Source organism: Cnephaeus nilssonii (assembly GCF_951640355.1).
Source record: "Cnephaeus nilssonii genome assembly, chromosome: 17".
NCBI lineage: Eukaryota > Metazoa > Chordata > Mammalia > Chiroptera > Vespertilionidae > Cnephaeus > Cnephaeus nilssonii.
In genome coordinates this window covers 13,084,156-13,101,712 of record NC_137088.1, presented here as the reverse complement: position 1 = coordinate 13,101,712, position 17,557 = coordinate 13,084,156, and the positions used below count along the sequence as shown (strand labels likewise).

Here is a 17,557-nt window from a genome sequence, read left to right as displayed (position 1 = left end):
GTTTTTCAACCAATAGGTCTGAGGTTTTTCCCCATCAGCATCTTCACCAACCAATCAGAGAGGCTCCATTCTGACCAGTCAGGACAGTGAGTGCCTTTTGGACCAAACTGTGAGGATCTGAAGTCCTCATTTGCATGAGCATGGACCAGTTGGGGACCCCAGTCCCGGACTTCTGTCCATATAAGTCAGCTCCCTGGCTCTGAGAGGGCACTTTGCCTTTCCACTGAAGATGGTGTTTACTTGGCTGAAGATGAAGCACCTGGGGCGGGGGGGGGGGGGAGGGGAGAGGAACAAGAGCACCCCTCAGGGCATCCAAACAGCCACGTGCTGACAACCTTGCTGTTCACAGCCTAGCTGCTTCATAATTGAGCTGTAACACCACTGAGCTGTTGCACAGCCATTCTGTCCTCACAACCCAGCTGTATCACGATTCAGCTGTTTGCATCCATTCAAGTTTCCTTTTTCACTGACCCCCAAATTGGGGATTCCTGTTGGCATTGAATTGGCAAAACTATAGTGCAACGAAGCAGAATATCTTGGTTACCTGAGGCTTGGCAGAAAAGGGGGTGCAGTGAAGGAAGGCAGACTGAGGAGGAGCACCAGGGTACTTTTTGGGGGATCGGCATGTTCTATTTGTTGATCTGGGTGGTAGTCACACAGGGGTAGACACACAGAAAAGTTAACGGAGCTGCACACGAAAGGTTTGGCAAGTTATACTTCAATGAAGTAGGTGCTCTTAGCACCCATCTGCACCCACACGCCATCCCAGGAAGCTCGGACCCAGCTGTGGCTCGGCCATGCCCCCTTAGGAAAGAGGACCAGGCCTTTCGGGAAAGCGCCGGCCAGCCCCGCCCCGGCTCAGTCGGCCACAGCTGGACCGGCCCTTCCCGTGCGGGCGGGGGACGCGTGCGCCCCGCCCTCCCACGGCCCGGGACCGCACACCCCGGGACAGGCCCCGCCCCGGACCCGCCCCGGACCCGCCCCGGACCCGCCCCGCCTTATCTGGCCCCGCGGCCGCGGCCCGGGGAGGCGGCCGGCGGGCAGGGGCCGCGCGATGTCGCACGGAGCCGGGCTCGTCCGCACCACGTGCAGCAGCGGCGGCGCGGCGGGACCCAGGGCCGGCGCGGGGCCGCCGGGCACGAGCGCCTCGGAGGGGCTGGTGGACCCGGTGTACCCCCGCACCCACGGGGCCCTGCTGAAAGTGGCGCAGATGGTAAGAGGCGGGGCCGCGGGGCCGGGGTCAGCGGAGTGGCCCCGGGAGGGAGGGAGGGATCCGGGTCCCCGGGAGGGGGCGCGGCGGGTGGCTGGAGCCTGGAGCCGGGCGGGACCCGCCGGAGCATCGCGCCGCGGGCGGGGGCGCCACGGTCAGGTGGGAGGGAGCCTCCCTCCCTCCCGGAAAGTTGGCTGTGCAGCCCCCGCCCTGGAGCTCAGCGCCACCCCAGGCCCTGGCTTCCTGGGACCTGCTTCCAGGTCCCCAAGTTCCTGCAGCCGCCCCTGCGCGCGGCCTCCCCCGCCTCCTGATGGAAACCGCGGGCAGAAGTTCCTCGGCGTCTTCCTCTCCTCCGGCCGCCGCGTCGAACCCGAGTCGCGGGGGCGGAAGAGCCGCCCAGGCCGCGGCGCCGGGGCTGCGAAACCCGACCTCCACCGCCCCGGCCTCCGCCTTCCTCCCACCCGGCGCGCGGGGCTCCCCGCGCTGTGCGCACTCCGCCCCCGGCAGGCTGGGGAAAGGGTTGGAACCCCGGTCCCCTGCCCACTCGCGTTCAGAGGGAGGGCCCCGATCTCGGGGGGCCGTGGAAGGCAGATGACCAACAAGGAAGGCCTGTTTTTGAGGAGTCCGTACTTATTTTGGGGGGGAGCGGCGTCGCCTGAATGGGGGGCCACCTGTGGAGCCACGAAGGTCGCCGGGAGCGTGGCCACGCAGGGGCCTTCCACCGGGGCAGATGCTGGCCGGCCTGCCCTCTTGTTCCCCACTCTTTTCTCGCTTCCATGTTTTTCTTCTTTAAAAAAGTTTCGTCTTACACCCCTTTCCCGTGTGCTGTGTTTTGAAACTGGGTTGGGCTGTTTGTGACTCCGGTCAGGGTCATGTTTGCCGCAAGAACGGTGAAGCGGGGGCTGGTCGTTTTGCAGAGGAGCCTGGGCAAAGACGCCGGGCCTGCTCGGGTGGACCCGCCCCCGGGAGCTGGGCGCAGGGTGGGAGCTGCCCTGCGTTCGTAGCACTTACCCTGCTTGGGCCTTGTCTGAAGGGAAGGGGACCGAGTTCCGTTTTCTCTAAGAAGGATGTCTTGATGGGCCAAAAATTAGGAAGTAGAGGCATGTTAGCCACTAAAAACAAACCAAAAAAATGTACTAAGTAGTGTTGATTTTGAGCATGGCTTGTTGTTGTTGTTGTTGTTCAGATTAAGAGAGATCTGAATGGCTAACTAAAGGGGACCAGTTTACCTCCCATCCTTAAGAGATGGGGAGAGGGGGGGAGGACAGGCTCACCTGAGCCCCGGAAGACATGCATGAGTCGAATGATGGTGGACAGAGGTTGGGATCAGAGGCCTCCGTGGTCTCTTGGTCTGTGAGTTTGATGAACAGAGGTAATGGGGAGGAGAGGCTCTGGTTGTTGATACGAGTCTGGTGGACAAAAAACGGGAGAAGAGAGACATCCATTTCCTTTCTTTTTTCATAAGCTCCTCTGTAGCTCTCGCCTGTGGCCCTTGTGCCAGGTTGCAGGTGACATTGGTGGGGCCCGTTCCAAAGACGAGAACAAAGACTTGGAGAATGGCTTCTCGGTGCGCCCCTCACAAAAGCAGGCCCAGGGGATTGCCAGGCCTTCTTCCTTCCCCGGGGAACTCCCCGAGGCTGCAGGTTGGTTTGAGCAGAGCCCCTGGGAGTGAACTGGCCCTTGCAGGGCGGTCATGTTACAACAGAGAGACTGTTTAGGACTGTCTGCTTGGGCCTCGTGCCTAACTCCTCCCATTCTCCTCCTCCTCCTGTTTTTCTGGGGTACCTGCTCAGGTGTTCCATGTTCCCTTGTCTTCCTGGTTGGAAAAATGCATAGCCACGGTTTAACATTGGGGGAGAGCAGAAGCAGCCAAAATGCTCCGCCCTTTGGGCATGCTACGGGTCTCTCGTTTTGACCATTGATGTCTCACTTGTATCCTGAAGAGGCTGAGCCTTCTGTCCTAAAGTTCCTCTAAAGGGTCTTCATCACGGTCTGTCAACATGTTACCTTAAGAAATCATTGACACCCGGCTGGCGTGGCTCAGTGGTTGAGCGTTGACCTAGGAACCAGGAGGTCACAGTTCCATTCCCGGTCAGGGCACATGCCCGGGTTGCGGGCTTGGTCTCCCAGGGTGGGGTATGCAGGAGGCAGCCAATCAGTGATTCTCAACATTGATGTTTCTGTCTCTCTCTCCCTCTCCCTTCCTCTCTGAAATCAATAAAAAAAATATATTCTTAAAAATCATTGAAAAGGCTCTTTGGAGAACAGCTTCCTTTCTCTGTGTTGGGGCTCTCCTGGGTCACCACTATCAGAAAATGAGAAAGTGAGAAAAATTAGGAAGTGAGTTTCTGTGTGAACGTTGACACTTGACATGTCATTTCAGCGAATCCTTATAATCCTGTGCCCAGGATGGTCTAGTGCAGTGGTTCTCAACCTTTCTAATGCCGCGACCCTTTAATACAGTTCCTCATGTTGTGGTGACCCCCAACCATAAAATTATTTTTGTTGCTACTTATTATTTCTGATGGTCTTAGGCGACCCACAGGTTGAGAACCGCTATCAGGGTCGCCTAAGACCATCGGAAAACACAGATATTTACATTACGATTCATTAACAGTAGCGAAATTACAGTTATGAAGTAGCAACGAAAATAATTTTACGGTTGGGGGTCACCACAACATGAGGAGCTGTATTAAAGGGTCGCGGCATCAGAAAGGTTGAGAACCACTGGTCTAGTGCTTTGTGGTTTTCCTCTTTAGACTAGAGATGCAGTCACAATTGTTGGTTCTTAGGGACTGCTTTGTTGTTATTCGCTATATTTTTTTATCCTACTATTCTCGATAATGTGCTAGGAATTACATACTGTATGCCGTGTGTGTTATTGGATGGATGTTTTTGAGAATCCAGTGAAGTGCCGTGTTTGACAAATGAGGAAACTGGCCGAAAGTTTGAGGTACTGAAGGCACACAGCTGTTGGCAGCAGAGGTGGGGACAACCCAAGCTTGACTGGCTCATATCCCCAGAAGACTGCAGAGTTATTGCTTATTAACGAATCTTAGGGAAGTCAGAACCACAGTGAGATGCCACTCACTTCACACTGAATAGGGTGGTGACAGTAAAGACATAATACCAAGCCACAGGATTGTGGAGGATGGGGAGAAATCAGAATCCTACCCTGCCGGTGGGACTGTCCAGTGGATACAGCCACCGTGGCAAACCGTCTCGGCAATTAGGTCCTCGGACTAGGAAACTGAGAGTTGCCATATGATCCAATAATTTCACTCCTAGGTATCATCTACTTAGGAGGAATGAAAGCATGTCCACACAAAAATGTGTCCAGGAAGGTTCATTGCAGCATTATTCATAACAGCCAAAAGGTAGAAACAACCCAAATGTCTATAACCTGATGAACGGTTAAGTTAAACGTGGTATGTTCACACAATGGAATGTTACTCAGCAGGAAATGGAATGAAGTACTGACACGTGCTACAACATGAGCGTACCTTCTGGTAATGCTGGTCCCTCATCCTTCAGATATCTCTTCGTCGGAGGAGCCCTTCTTTATCTCCCAGACAGGTCAGACCCCCTCCTGACTCCCCACCCCCACCCCTACTCTTCCTGGGGAACTCCCTGTGGCTGCAGGTTGATTTGAGGAAAAAGAGGATGGGATGGAATTTCTCCCCAACCGGCCCAGCCACTCTCGCTGGCAGAAGCCATTAACAGACAAGCCTCGTTGTCCCGCAGACAATGGCTCTGAGTCTGGAGGAAGAAGTATTACTGTGATTGGAGTGGAGGGTAGGAGAGGCTGGGTGAGACTGGAGAAATGTACAGGAACCAGACCATCCAAGGCCTGCCATACCCATGGTGAGGGTATGCCAGATCACACTGGGGAAGCATGATGTCAATCTCACCCACCCCTGGGGCTTCACTGCTCCCCTATTTTTGACAGTTTCGAACTTCGTTGAAACTCTCTTTTGGCCCTAGCCGGCTTGGCTCAGTGGATAGAGCGTCAGCCTGCCGACTCAAGGGTCCCAGGTTCGATTCCGGCCAAGGGCACGTGCCTGGGTTGCGGGCTCAATCCCCAGTGGGGATCGTGCTGGAGGCAGCCGATCAATGATTCTCTCTCATCATTGATGTTTCTATCTCTCCTTCTCCCTTCCTCTCTGAAATCAATAAAGAAATATATTTTAAAAAAAGAAAAGAAACTCTCTTTTGGTTGTCACAGGGATCAGGAGTATATGGAATGTAAATTTTATTCATTTCAGGATAGTAATGAGGGCATTGCAAATACTTAATATTCTACAGAGGTGTTTTGTCTGAAAGGAGATTGAAGGAGTCTAGCTGGGCTGGGCGGAACCTGAGTGGGTGTGTGAGTCTGGGGAGAAGGCCAGGGTAATCATGGGTAATCATGGGCTACATTTTGGCATTTACAGCCCAGTTCCCAGATGGAACTAGTCTGTGGGTGATGGCAGCCTCTGGTGTAGCTGTGAGTAGACCTGTGAGTGGAGAATGACACAGCATAACACAGAACGGTCCCCTCGTCCAAGTCCGTTTGAGATCTGTGTAGCAGGGGAGCCCCAGTTGGGTTCCCAAGTGCAATCTGCACACCCCCGTCCTATTTCCTGGAAGCTGGAGACTTAAGGGCAGCAAAGAACCTCACTGCCAACATTTGTTTACTCCAACCCAGTCTTTTTTTTTTTTTTTAATCCTCACCTGAGTATATTTTTCCATTGATTTTAGAGAGTGGAAGAGAGAGGGAAAGACAAAGAAACATTGATGTGAGAGAAACACAGCGATTGGTTGCCTCCTGTACAAACCCCATCCAGGGTCCGGGCCGAGGAGGAGCCTGCAACCGAGGTACCTGCCCTTGACCAGAATCAAGCCCGGGAACTTTCTGTCCACAGGCCGATGCTCTAACCACTGAGCAAAACTGGCTAGAGCAGTGGTCGGCAAACTGCGGCTCTGTTGACTAATGAGTTTGCCGACCACTGCCTTAAGGAAAAACACTTTAAAAACATTTTAATAATGCACTAATGTCTTTAACCTGAAGTCAAAACTTCTGGGTAAGGGTAATGCCTTACACAGTGGTCAGCAAACTCATTAGTCAACAGAGCGGCAAACCGCGGCTCACGAGCAGCAGTTTGCCGACCACTGGGCTAAGGCAATCCAACCCTGTCTTGATCTGTGAACAAGAAACTACTTTCCATTAATGGTCAAACAAATAATAATAAAAACACTAAAACAAAATAAGTCATATGCTTTATTCCTAATAAACAAAAGCAATGTCTGTTCATTGTAGAAACTTTGAGACCCACAAAGAAAATACTTTCCTGCTCACTCTCCACTTAGATTAATATTTTAAAGTAAAATTTCATACTATTTCATAGTAGACATATATAATTTGAGTGTTTTGGGGTTTTTATTATAAAATTAAGATACTATATATTTTGTAAAATATTTTTTTTGCTTAATATATAATGAACTAGAGGCCCAGTGCACGGATTCATGCACCGGTGGGGTCCCTCAGCCTGGCCTGCGCCCTCTCACAATCTGGGACACCTTGGGGGATGTAGTAGTGCATGAAGTGGCAGGTGGCTTGGTAGCACTGCCGTGGAGGCGGGAGAGGCTCACCCTGCCACAGCTGCGCTCGCCAGCCATGAGCCTGGCATCTGGCACCCAATGGTCAGCTGAGTGGCACTCCCACTGTGGGAGCGCACTGACCACCAGATGCTCCGCATCAAGCATCTGCCCCCTGGTGGTCAATGTGCATCATAGCTACCATCTGGTCGTCTGGTCACTTAGGCTTTTATATATAGAGATGTTTTCTTATGCCACTTAATGTTTGTCTGCAATTTGTTTTTTATATATGTGGTTTTTTTTTTTATTGATTTCAGAGAGGAAGGGAGAGGGAGAGACAGAGAAACATCAGTGATGAGAGAGAATCATTGATCGGCTACGGCCTGCATGCTTCCCACCGAGGATCGAACCCACAACCCAGGCATGTGCCCTAAACGGGAATCGAACCGTGACCTCCTGATTCACAGGTTGACACTCAACCACTGAGCCACCGCGGCAGGGCTGCAATTTGTTTTTTAACCATGCTACTGTAACCAGTCATGCATGTACCACGGTCTGCATGACCAGTCTCCTCCCCCCTCTTGTGGCTCAAGGAGCTCCCAATTCTGTCCACGTACAAACAAGGCTGTGATGAACTTCCTTGCCGAGAGGTCCTTGTGCACAAATCCATAAATACCTCCTCAGAGTAAATGGCAGTGACCTTTCACAGAGGGAGAAATGAAGGGCTTCTCACCCTTCCGAGCAGGGTGGCATTAAACAATTGTCTCGACTCTTTAACATCTAGAAATTAATGCGTGTCCTTTTATCATCCAGACATTTCAAGGAGCCAAATGGGATAGTAATCCTATTTTAAGTCGTAATAGTCTGTTTGGTGTCCGATGACTTGGAAAAGCAACAGTGACATTGATGGGCTAGAAAATTCCACGGTGCTGTTAAAGGCACTTGTTTTTAAGTGGTGGCAGCAGCTTGTGCATGCATTGGAAGGATGGGAGTAGCACACAGCTGCGAGGCCTTATTTATTCGGGCTGCGGAGCCTGTGGATTTATTTTTTTGTTTTGTTTTTGTGGTTGTTGTTGTTAATCCTCACCTGAGGATATTTTTCCATTGATCTTCAGGGAGAGTGGAAGAGAGAGGGAAAGACAAAGAGAAACATCGATGTGAGAGAAACACATCGATTGGTTGCCTCCTGCATGCCCGGGCTGGAGAGGAGCCTGCAACCAAGGTACTTGCCCTTGACAGGAATCAAACCCGGGACCCTTTGGTCTGCAGGCTGACACTCTATCTGCTGAGCCAAACCAGCTAGGGGAAGCCTGTGGATTTCTTAACCACTGGCAAGAATTCCCCTCCAGAGCCCCCCCAAATAACCACCTGCCCCCAGATTGGGAGCCACTGCCCAGAGGAGGTGGTGCTGAGAAATAAACACCAGCTGAAGGGGCCACGAGGCTGTGGGGCCACGGTGGAGTGTAGGGGTGTCTGTGGTCCCACCCAAGTCTGGAGAGAGTCCCACAGGTTTTCTGGCATTGCCATGCGTCCTGGAGACCCTCCAGGGCCATCCTAGATCTCACAGGGGGCACTCCCTGTGGGGGGTCAGTGTGTTTATTTAAATCCCTGTGTCAGGGAAGGCCGCCTCCCTCCTTCCCTCCTCCCAGCCCTGGTCTCTGGCTGTCCGTGCTGGCGCTTCCTGCTCAGCGCCGCTGGACAGCCATCTGTTTCCTCCCCCTGCCATCTGCCTGGCTGGGCCGGCCCAGGCATGCCGCCCGCCGGACAGCCTCCCTCCGACCTGCCGCCTGCCACATGCTCGCTTTCTTTGTCACCAGTTTGGCTCAGTGGTTCCCTCGCCCGCTGCTCACTCCCTGGCATTCCTCACCGGGGTCCTTAGCAACCCCTGGCAATCAGCAGCCTGGCTCAGAGCCCAGCGCTGGCTGGGCTCCCAGGCCTCGGGTCTTCCTGAGGGAAAAGGAGAAAGGAGGGAAAGGAGGATGGAGGGGAAAGGAGGATGGGATGGGATCTCTCCCCGCCCGGCCCATCCCACTCTCGCTGGCGGAAACCATTAACAGACAAGCTCTCAGCCTCCTGCAGAGGAAGCAGTTCCCCTGGTTTGTGTTTAAACAGAAGGGGCAGTGACATAGCTCTTCCTTTCCCTGGGGCAGCCACACTCTTCTTTTTCTTTTCTTTCTTTCTCTTTTTATTATTATTATTTTTTTACTATATTTTTATTGATTCCAGAGAGGAAGGGAGAGGGAGAGAGAAATAGAAACATCAATGATGAGAGAGACTCATCGATCGGCTGCTTCCTGCATGTCGTCCACTGGGGATCAAGCCCACAACCCAGGCATGTGCCCTTGACTGGAATCGAACTTGGGACTCTTCAGTCCGCAGGCCGATGCTCTATCCATTGAGCCAAACCAGCCAGGGCTTTTTCCTTCTTTCTTCCTTTCTTCCTTCCTTTCTTTCTTTTTAATTTTAGATAGAGAAAGAGTGAAGTCATCTATGGAGTGGTTTATATAACTTACCCACAGAAAGCATTGCTGGGAAACTTGAGAGTGTCATCCTCATTTTTAACCCTTTGCACTCGCTTGCTTTTTTCTCGATTCCTTTATTCTACTCGGGATTTAATTTTTTAAATACCCCAGATTTTACAAAGCGCGGCAGTAGAATAAAAAACTGGAGTTTCTTTTCATACAAACTTATTTATTTGGATTTTTTTATATTTCAAATTATTGATACATTCAATACAATTCGACATACGAGCTGCTACCGATGCTAACCATGTCGAGTCACACTGGACATCCAAGTGCAAATTAAAGATGGAGAAAATGACATTCCTTCGGAAGGAATGGCAAGGAGAAATTAACTGGAGAAATTAATTCAGTGCTTTCGGGTACAAAGTAAATTGGAAGCTTCTGGAAGCCGAGAGAATTGCTAAATACAGTATGACTTCAATGTCGTGTTACTCGCTTCTTCCTCTTAGGTTTCCTTCATCTCCCTAAGAAGGCAGCAGCAATGCTAATACTGTTTATGAAGAAGTCTTTTTTTTGTTTTTCACGTTTCCTCTCAGATTATAAAAGTAGTACTTTAATAATAATAACATCTATGATTCGTTGAGTTAGGTGACAGCCACTGGGCTAGGTGTGTCACCCCGTTTGATCCCCATGATAGGTAGGCCCTACCATCACCTGCATTTTACTGAGGTGCAGAGGGGTCAGGTAACTTGTCCAAAGGCGTAGGAAATAGTGAAGCTGGGTTTTGGACCAGGAAGTTTGAGTCCAGGTCTTGAGCTCATAGAAGGACCATTTGGGGTCTTTTCTGCCTCATGATCAGTATGCCGCGGGTATTTTCCCGTGTCATGAAATCTTGTTTGGAAATGATGTTGTGATAACTGCACACGAGCCCGTTACTTGGCTGTACCACAGTTTACCCATTTGGCTCCTTGGTGGGCACTTGGTAGCAGATCTCAAAGGAGGTGCTGTGAGATGTGACAGTTTCAGGGGGCTGGCCACCGTTTCACCCAGAGATGAAGTCAGCTGGAGTGGGGAAAACCCCTCCCTGGGTACTGAACGGACAGTGTGGCATCGTGTTCTCTACCGCATTTTCACGTGTTCTCCACAGGGCTGCCGGAGGGCTTCAGAAGAAACCATTGGTACAAGGCTGGGCAAAAGCAGGCTGACAGTTGTTCCTATGGAAGATAATATAATAATGCATCAATAATAATAATACAGGAACAAACTATGTTTCCCATACTCACAACGGTAAACTACTTCTGCCCATCCCTGTACCCTCCTCGATGGTAAGTCATGCGTTCCTCCAGATAGAACGAAGGTTTGAGCGTCTGCTCTCCCGTCGGGCGTTTTGAGGTGCAGTTTCCCTATGTTGAACGCTTCTGGAGACTCTGTGTGTTCTTTTGTTTCCCCCTTCTTATGGTGGAACGGAAGCTGAGAGGTTTTGCAACTTGGCCCATGTTTCAAAACATCCATTAAATTCTGGAGCCAGCATTTGAACCTCGGTGTGGCCACGGCCTAGCCTTGTCCCGCCGTGGTGTGCCATCTCCCCGTGTGCGGCGGGCAGGTTCCCAGGGAAAAGGAGGATGGAGGGAAAGGAGGGTGGAGGGAAAGGGAGGATGGGATGGGATCTCTCCCCACCCGGCCCATCCCACTCTCGCTGGCGGAAACCATTAACAGACAAGCTCTCGGCCTCCTGCAGAGGAAGCAATTCCCCTGGTTTGTGTTTAAACCAGGCTAGCCCACTGTGGCCGACACAGCCGAGGGTGGCTCCCACTGAGTCACAACCTTGTGTAATTCCATCCTCTTGCGTGTAGGTAGGACCTGTGACTTGGCTTCTGACCAACAAAATGGGACGACAGTGATGGGATGTCGTTCCCTTGGTTAGGTTAGTTCTGTGCCAAGGTGAGGGGATGTTTCAGATGTACTTAAGATCCCAAACGTGTTGGTTCCGAGTGTATCAAAAGGAGAGTGTCTCCAGGTGGGCCTGACGTAGGGGAGAGTCCTTAGAAAAGGTACTACTGGGTGCTTCCCAGAGGGATAGGTTCTCTTTCTGAGCCTGAAGAAGTAAACTGCCTTGTTGGGAGAGAACTACATGCTAAGCATCTAAGGGTGATGTCTAGAGGCTCATCAAAGGAGGTGACACACCTAGCCCAGTGGCTGTCACCTAACAATGAATCATAGATGCCGTTATTATTATTATTATTATTATTATTATTATTAAAGAGCAGCCCTCAGCTGACAGCCAGTAAGAAAATGGGAACCTCAGTCCTACAGCTGCAAGGAACTAAATTCCACCAACAACCCTGAGAGCTTGGAAGAGGACCCCAATCTCATTCAAAACCCCAGCCTGGCCAACATCTTGACTGCAACCTTGTGAGACCCTGAGCAGAGGACTCCTGCCCAGGCTCCTGACCAGTGGGAACTGTGAGATGATAAATGGATGCTGTTTTAAGCAACTTAGCAGTAGCTACTTCATAGACCCATAGAAGCCCATGGACCCCGCATCAGATCTGCACCCTTGTGGCTGCATCACCAAATGGAGTGCCTGCTTGTGTTCCTCGGGAGCCATCGGAATTGCTTCCCATCTGCCTGGTCTCTGCTTGCTTCCCATCTGCCTGGTCTCTGCCGGGGCTCTAAGCTGATGCCCTCGGGGGACATACTGACTACAGCCTCCTTCCACCTGCAGAACCGGTTTATCCGAATGTTTGTCCAGGCGCCCTGTGGACCTACCGTGGCAGGCAGCCGCCTGGCAGACCGCACTGGCTTTTAATGTTCCTTTTTGCTGTCCACTTCAACAGTCGTGTTATTTTTTTTTTTTCAACTCCTATTTGAAATGAGGCGAGAAGAAAGCAAATCAGTGTTGACCGAATGCAAACTAAAAGCAAGAGGAAGAAAAATTACTTCCATAACCTTTCGTGGGAGAATTACAAGCCTGGTCATGGCGGGCTAAGTTTGACCGTATTTGCTTTAACTCCTTGGAAGGACCTAACACCGTAACCAGGGGAAACGTTTCCTGGAGGACAGGCATGTGACTCCAGAGCTAGGGGCCTCATAGACACATGTGAATTTCACGTGGAGGGGAAACAAAGAGACACCTCTGACCCTTGTGTTTATCATGTGACGTTGATTTTCCAAGGGTTCCCTGCGTGTCACCGTGATTGAGCAGTGTGTCCTGTTTGCTGGCTGTCACTTTGCAGAAGAAAAACTCTGCAGTGTAACAGGCCTCCCCTGGGCCCGATGGGCGTCTCCTTGCTGACAGTGAAGTCTACTGTCACAGTTCACGGTGACATCAATCCCGTGGTTATACACGTGGTCGTTACTTCAACACGTAGTTGTCTGGATTATCTGGATGAGCCCCAAATCCAATGACAGGTGTTTTTGTAAGTGACACACAGAGGAGGAGAAGGCGACGGCGATGTGCAGAATGTGACGGAGGCTGTACCACGAGCCCAGGATGCCAGGGCAGCCACCATCGGAAGCTGGAAGAAACAGCGACTGGATTCTCCCTGGAATCTGCAGAGAAAGTGCCATCCTGCTGATGCCTTGGTTTTAGCCCAGGGATACTGATTTTTAACTTCTGGCCTCCATCCCTGTGAAAGAATGAGTGCTTTCTTATTTTAAGCTACCACGTTGGTGATCATTGGTCACAGCAGCTAGAGGAAACTAATACAGCCAAGTAAGGACTTTCCGTTGTGGTCAGATTCTCAGTATCTCCAGCAGCGTAGATGATAGAGGGTGAACGTTTTCTTTTTTTAGAAGGGCTTGTTCATTTCCAGGAAAGAAGTTTCAGAGAGGTGACGGCCACCCTCTGCCTCTGTGGGTGGCAATTACATCTCAGTCTTTCTTATTTAAGTACATCGCTTGCTTTAATAGCTTATTCAGAGAGAGAGGCAATACTGAATTTCCGCTGGAAAAAAGCAGAGATGTAAAGACAGAAACATAAAAACATGAGAACATCAGAGTCTCATTCTCAGACAGCAGGTTAAAAGCAAAAGATGAAAGTGCTTTGCAAAGAAGCCCTGCTTAATCTACTTATTAAATATAGTTGCTGTTTTTCAGATGTTTGTAGAAGTGCCCGATGTCTCTAAATTATATATATGTGTGTGTGTATATACACAGACACACACTTTGGTGACGTTTCATTTATAAATCATTTCAGATTTGATTTGCGGGAACCGTACAAAGAACTCCCCTTATGCCCTTCCCCCAGGTTCTTCAGTTGTTAACATTTGTTGACTCCTTTTCCACTTATATACCCATTCTTTTTCTCTCTGAACCACTTCAATGTGCTTTCCTAAGAGGGACCTTCTCTGACGCACCCACACTACAGGTCGCTGAATAGAGAAATTAGTGACACTGGTGCTATTATCTAACCTACCAGCCTTATTCAGATTTCTTTTTTTTTTAAAATATATATATATATATTTTATTGATTTTTTACAGAGAGAAAGGGAGAGGGAGAGGGATAAAGAGTTAGAAACATCGATCAGCTGCCTCCTGCACACTCCCCACTGGGGATGTGCCCGCAACCAAGGTACATGCCCTTGACCGGAATCGAACCTGGGACCTTTCAGTTCGCAGGCTGACGCTCTATCCACTGGGCCAAACCGGTTAGGGCCTTATTCAGGTTTCACCGGTTGACCCACTAATGTCCTTTCTCTGGTCTAGGATTACATTAGGCCACACGTTCAGTTGTCCTGTCTCTTTAGTCTCTTTCAATCTGGAACAGCCTCTGAGTCTCTCTTGTCCTTCATGACCTTGACATTGGAGAAGAGTCCAGGCCAGAGCAGCCCCATATTGGACGTTAAAGTTAGTTTGGAGGACCCTTCTGATTCTCAGCCTATTGTAGCTGCCGTGGAGGCAACAGGAGATGCGTTTGGATCATGGCACACCTTATCTCAGTGTTAGTGCTTTTGTGTTCACCAAAGTCCCTTTTGCTAACTTCCTGTCTGAAGTTAGTTAATAGTTCAAGTTGAGCTTAACGGCATGTCTTGGGACAATGGCTAAAAATTATGGAGGCCTTTTCACCTACCAAGTCCTCTTCTAGGAGCTTGACATGAATTACCTCCTTGAATCCTCACAGCAAGCAGCCCCGATCACTTAGGGACTATTATTTTTTCATCTTTTTTTGTCAAGCCTTAGAATTCACGATAATTATGTAGCCAGATGTTGCCGTATGCGGTCAACTTGGTGGCAGAGATAGTTAGCTTGTTACCCCAAAACTCATGCTCCGTCTTTCACAACGCGGGCTTGTTTCTGGTGACCGAGGTGCAGACAGACATTTCCTGCAGCCTTAGTGTTTAAGTGAGGCCGTGCGACTGACTAGCTCTCGCCAGTGGGATGATTGTGGAAGTGATATTGCCACTTCCTGTCTGAGGCTTCGAAGAGGCAGGGTTCTCTACTCTCCTTCCGTCAGCTGTAGGCAGAGGACTCCAAGGCCCTATTTTTTATACTTAAAGATCAGGAGACAGAAACAAGCCCAGGTCTGAGAGCCTTGCCCGACGCCCCTCCTCCTAACTCCACCCTGACACCACCCCGCACCCCATCCCGTTGGCCCGCTCCGATTTCTTCACAGCCCTTCTCTAGCAGAAGCCCCCTTGTTCACCGCTTTGTTCCTCATCTGTGTGGTCTTCCCCACCAGGACCGGGATTGCAGTAGGGCACGACCTTTCTCTGTCTTGGTCGCCACAGGGTGCCTGGTTCCTAAGGGGGTCCCTGGGACACAGAAGGCACTCCTAGCCCAGCTGGAGTGGCTCAGTTGGTTGTTGACCCATGAACCGAAAGGTCACTGGTTCGATTCCTGGTCAGAGCACATGCCCCATTGTAGGCTCGACCCCCAGTAGGGGGCGTGCAGGAGGCAGTCGATGGATATTTCTTTCCCTCTCCCGTCCTCTCTAAAATCAATAAAAACAGCCCTAGCTGGGTTGGCTCAGCGGATAGAGCTTCGGCCTGTGGACTGAACGGTCCCAGGTTTGATTCCGGTCAAGGGCACATGCCCGGGTTTTGGGCTCGATCCTTGGTGGGGGGCATGCAGAGGGCAGCCAATCAATGATTCTCTCTCATCATTGATGTTTCTATCTCTCTTCCTTCCTCTCTGAAAGCAATAAAAATATTTTTTAAAATAAATAAATAAAATCAATAAAAACATTTTTTAAAAGGCACTCATAATCTTTTTTTACGAATGAATGAATGAAAGCATATTTTCTTTGCCAAAGCCTCTGGTGACAGCACTCCTTTCAAAAAAGTCAATCTGGGTGAAGTGCTTGGCCAGCTTGGATCTTCCTCAGAAGACTGTGGTGGAGGTGCCTGCTGGGGGTGCTGTGTGGGCCCAGCTGCAGAAGGGCCCCTCTTGCCAGGCCCAGAATGTGCTACGGGGCCTGAGGCGCATCACTTCAGGCCTGCGGGCCGGAAAGCGGGGAGTCTCAGGGCAGGTGGGCCCCCCAGCAAGGAGAAGGTGGGATGCCCAACCGGAGTTTCTGACAAAGATGTGGTTTCTGCACTGGCTGGAGGCCTGAGCACACCTTGCCTTTTTGTCCGGTTGAGCTAACAGGTTTCCACTGACTCACACCATCAAAACACGGGTTCCTACGCCAAGGTAAACAGGCAGGTCGAGGGATGAGAGAAGCGTCTGTCAGGGTGTCAAGCTGTCAGGACAGGGTTCCTCGTTTCAAACAACACCAGAGAACACTGAATAAGGGCATCACTGTACTGGATTAAAGGCTAAAAGAATCCAGTGCCAGACGGGGCCAGCTCACTTTTGGATTTCTATTTCTGGCTCAGGAACTAACCCTTCGGTTGGGTCTTAGTCATGTCTCTTTGCCTGGCCAAGGCTTTTAAGTCACTTCGCCAGATATTTATTTAGTGCCTACTCTGTCCCAGCCCTGTGCCAGCTGCTGGGGGTACAGCGGTGAACAGGGCAGGCCCGGACACTCCCCTGTGGATTGAAAATCTGGACACTAAACAGGTGTGGTGTTCCATCACTTCTATGGCACCATTGTTTAAGGCACTGCTCAGGGAAAGAGGGAAGGAAGGAAATGCTTTTAATGATATCACAAATCTTTTACCACTTAGCATTTTTATATTATGATTATTGAAGAGGTCGTTCAGACTTAATTATATACACACACACACACACACACACACACACACACACTTGTGAATATATATAAAGGAAAATTGGTGAGCCCTGGCCAGTTTGGCTCACTGGATAGAGCATCGACCTGCGGACTCAAGGGTCCCAGGTTCGATTCTGGTCAAGGGCATGTGCCTTGGTTGTGGGCACATCTCCAGTGGGGAGTGTGCAGGAGGCAGCTGATCGATGTTTCTCTCTCACCGATGTTTCTAACTCTCTATCCCTCTCCCTTCCTCTCTGTAAAAAATCAATAAAATATATTTAAAAAAATAAAAATAAAGGAAAATTGGTGAAGGAAAATAAATTTATTAAGGTATTCTTAAAACTTTTTACAGTCAGAGCCCTCCTAAATTCCTTTTTTTTTAATGTATTTTCCTCTCAGTGCCATCAAGAGTGTGAGCAAAAACAAACAAACAAACAAACAAACAAAAAGAGTGTGAGCAATGCCTTTAAACCTCTGTTTGGGGAATGATGCTAAACACACCTGGTTCACCATCCCGCCGTCTCAGCCCCACACACCTCTGGTTCCCAGGGCTTCGCACGCAGGGTGCTCCACTCTGGCTCCGGGATTCTCTCCCTGCCGCTGACACCCACTCGGCAGGTTTTGATGGTGGCACGCTGAGCGTTGGCACATGGCAGGCAGTGGCAACTAAGTCCATGACTGCTGTCCAGTCTCACCAGCAGCCACCCTTGCATTGAGGGAAATAAAAATATGCAAGAACGAGCCCTAGCTGGTTTGGCTCAGTGGATAGAGCGTCAGCCTACGGACTGAAGGGTCCCAGGTTCGATTCTGGTCAAGGGCACATGCCTGGGTTGCAGGCTTGGTCCCCAGTGTGGGGCGTGCAGGAAGCAGCCGATCAATGATTCTCTCTCATCATTTATGTTTCTATCTCTCTCTCCCTCTCCCTTCCCCTCTGAAATCAGTAAAAATATATTTTTAAAAAAATACGCAAGAACGAGCATCTTTAAATCAGTGAAGTGTGGTCAGTGCGGCAGGGCTGAGCATCAAGGAGGAGGAAGCAGAGGATGCTGCGAGCACAGGTAACGGGAGTCCTCCCAGGCCGTGGTCAGACCTTTCTGGGAAGGAACCTTCAGGCTGAGACCTGAGCATGGGAAGGGGCAGGGCAGGAGGAAAAGG

At 50.4% G+C, this 17,557-nt stretch overlaps 1 protein-coding gene across 1 annotated transcript in view; it reads left to right on the top strand.

Moving 5' to 3' along the window:
- The first annotated feature begins 1,001 nt into the window (after positions 1–1,001).
- Positions 1,002–17,557, top strand: part of CMTM7 (CKLF like MARVEL transmembrane domain containing 7) — a 38,140-nt gene continuing 21,584 nt past the window's right edge. The window contains exon 1 of the mRNA XM_079794501.1: positions 1,002–1,213. Coding sequence (XP_079650627.1) covers positions 1,055–1,213 — 159 coding nt within the window. The 5' untranslated portion in view covers positions 1,002–1,054. The remainder of the gene's footprint in view (positions 1,214–17,557) is intronic.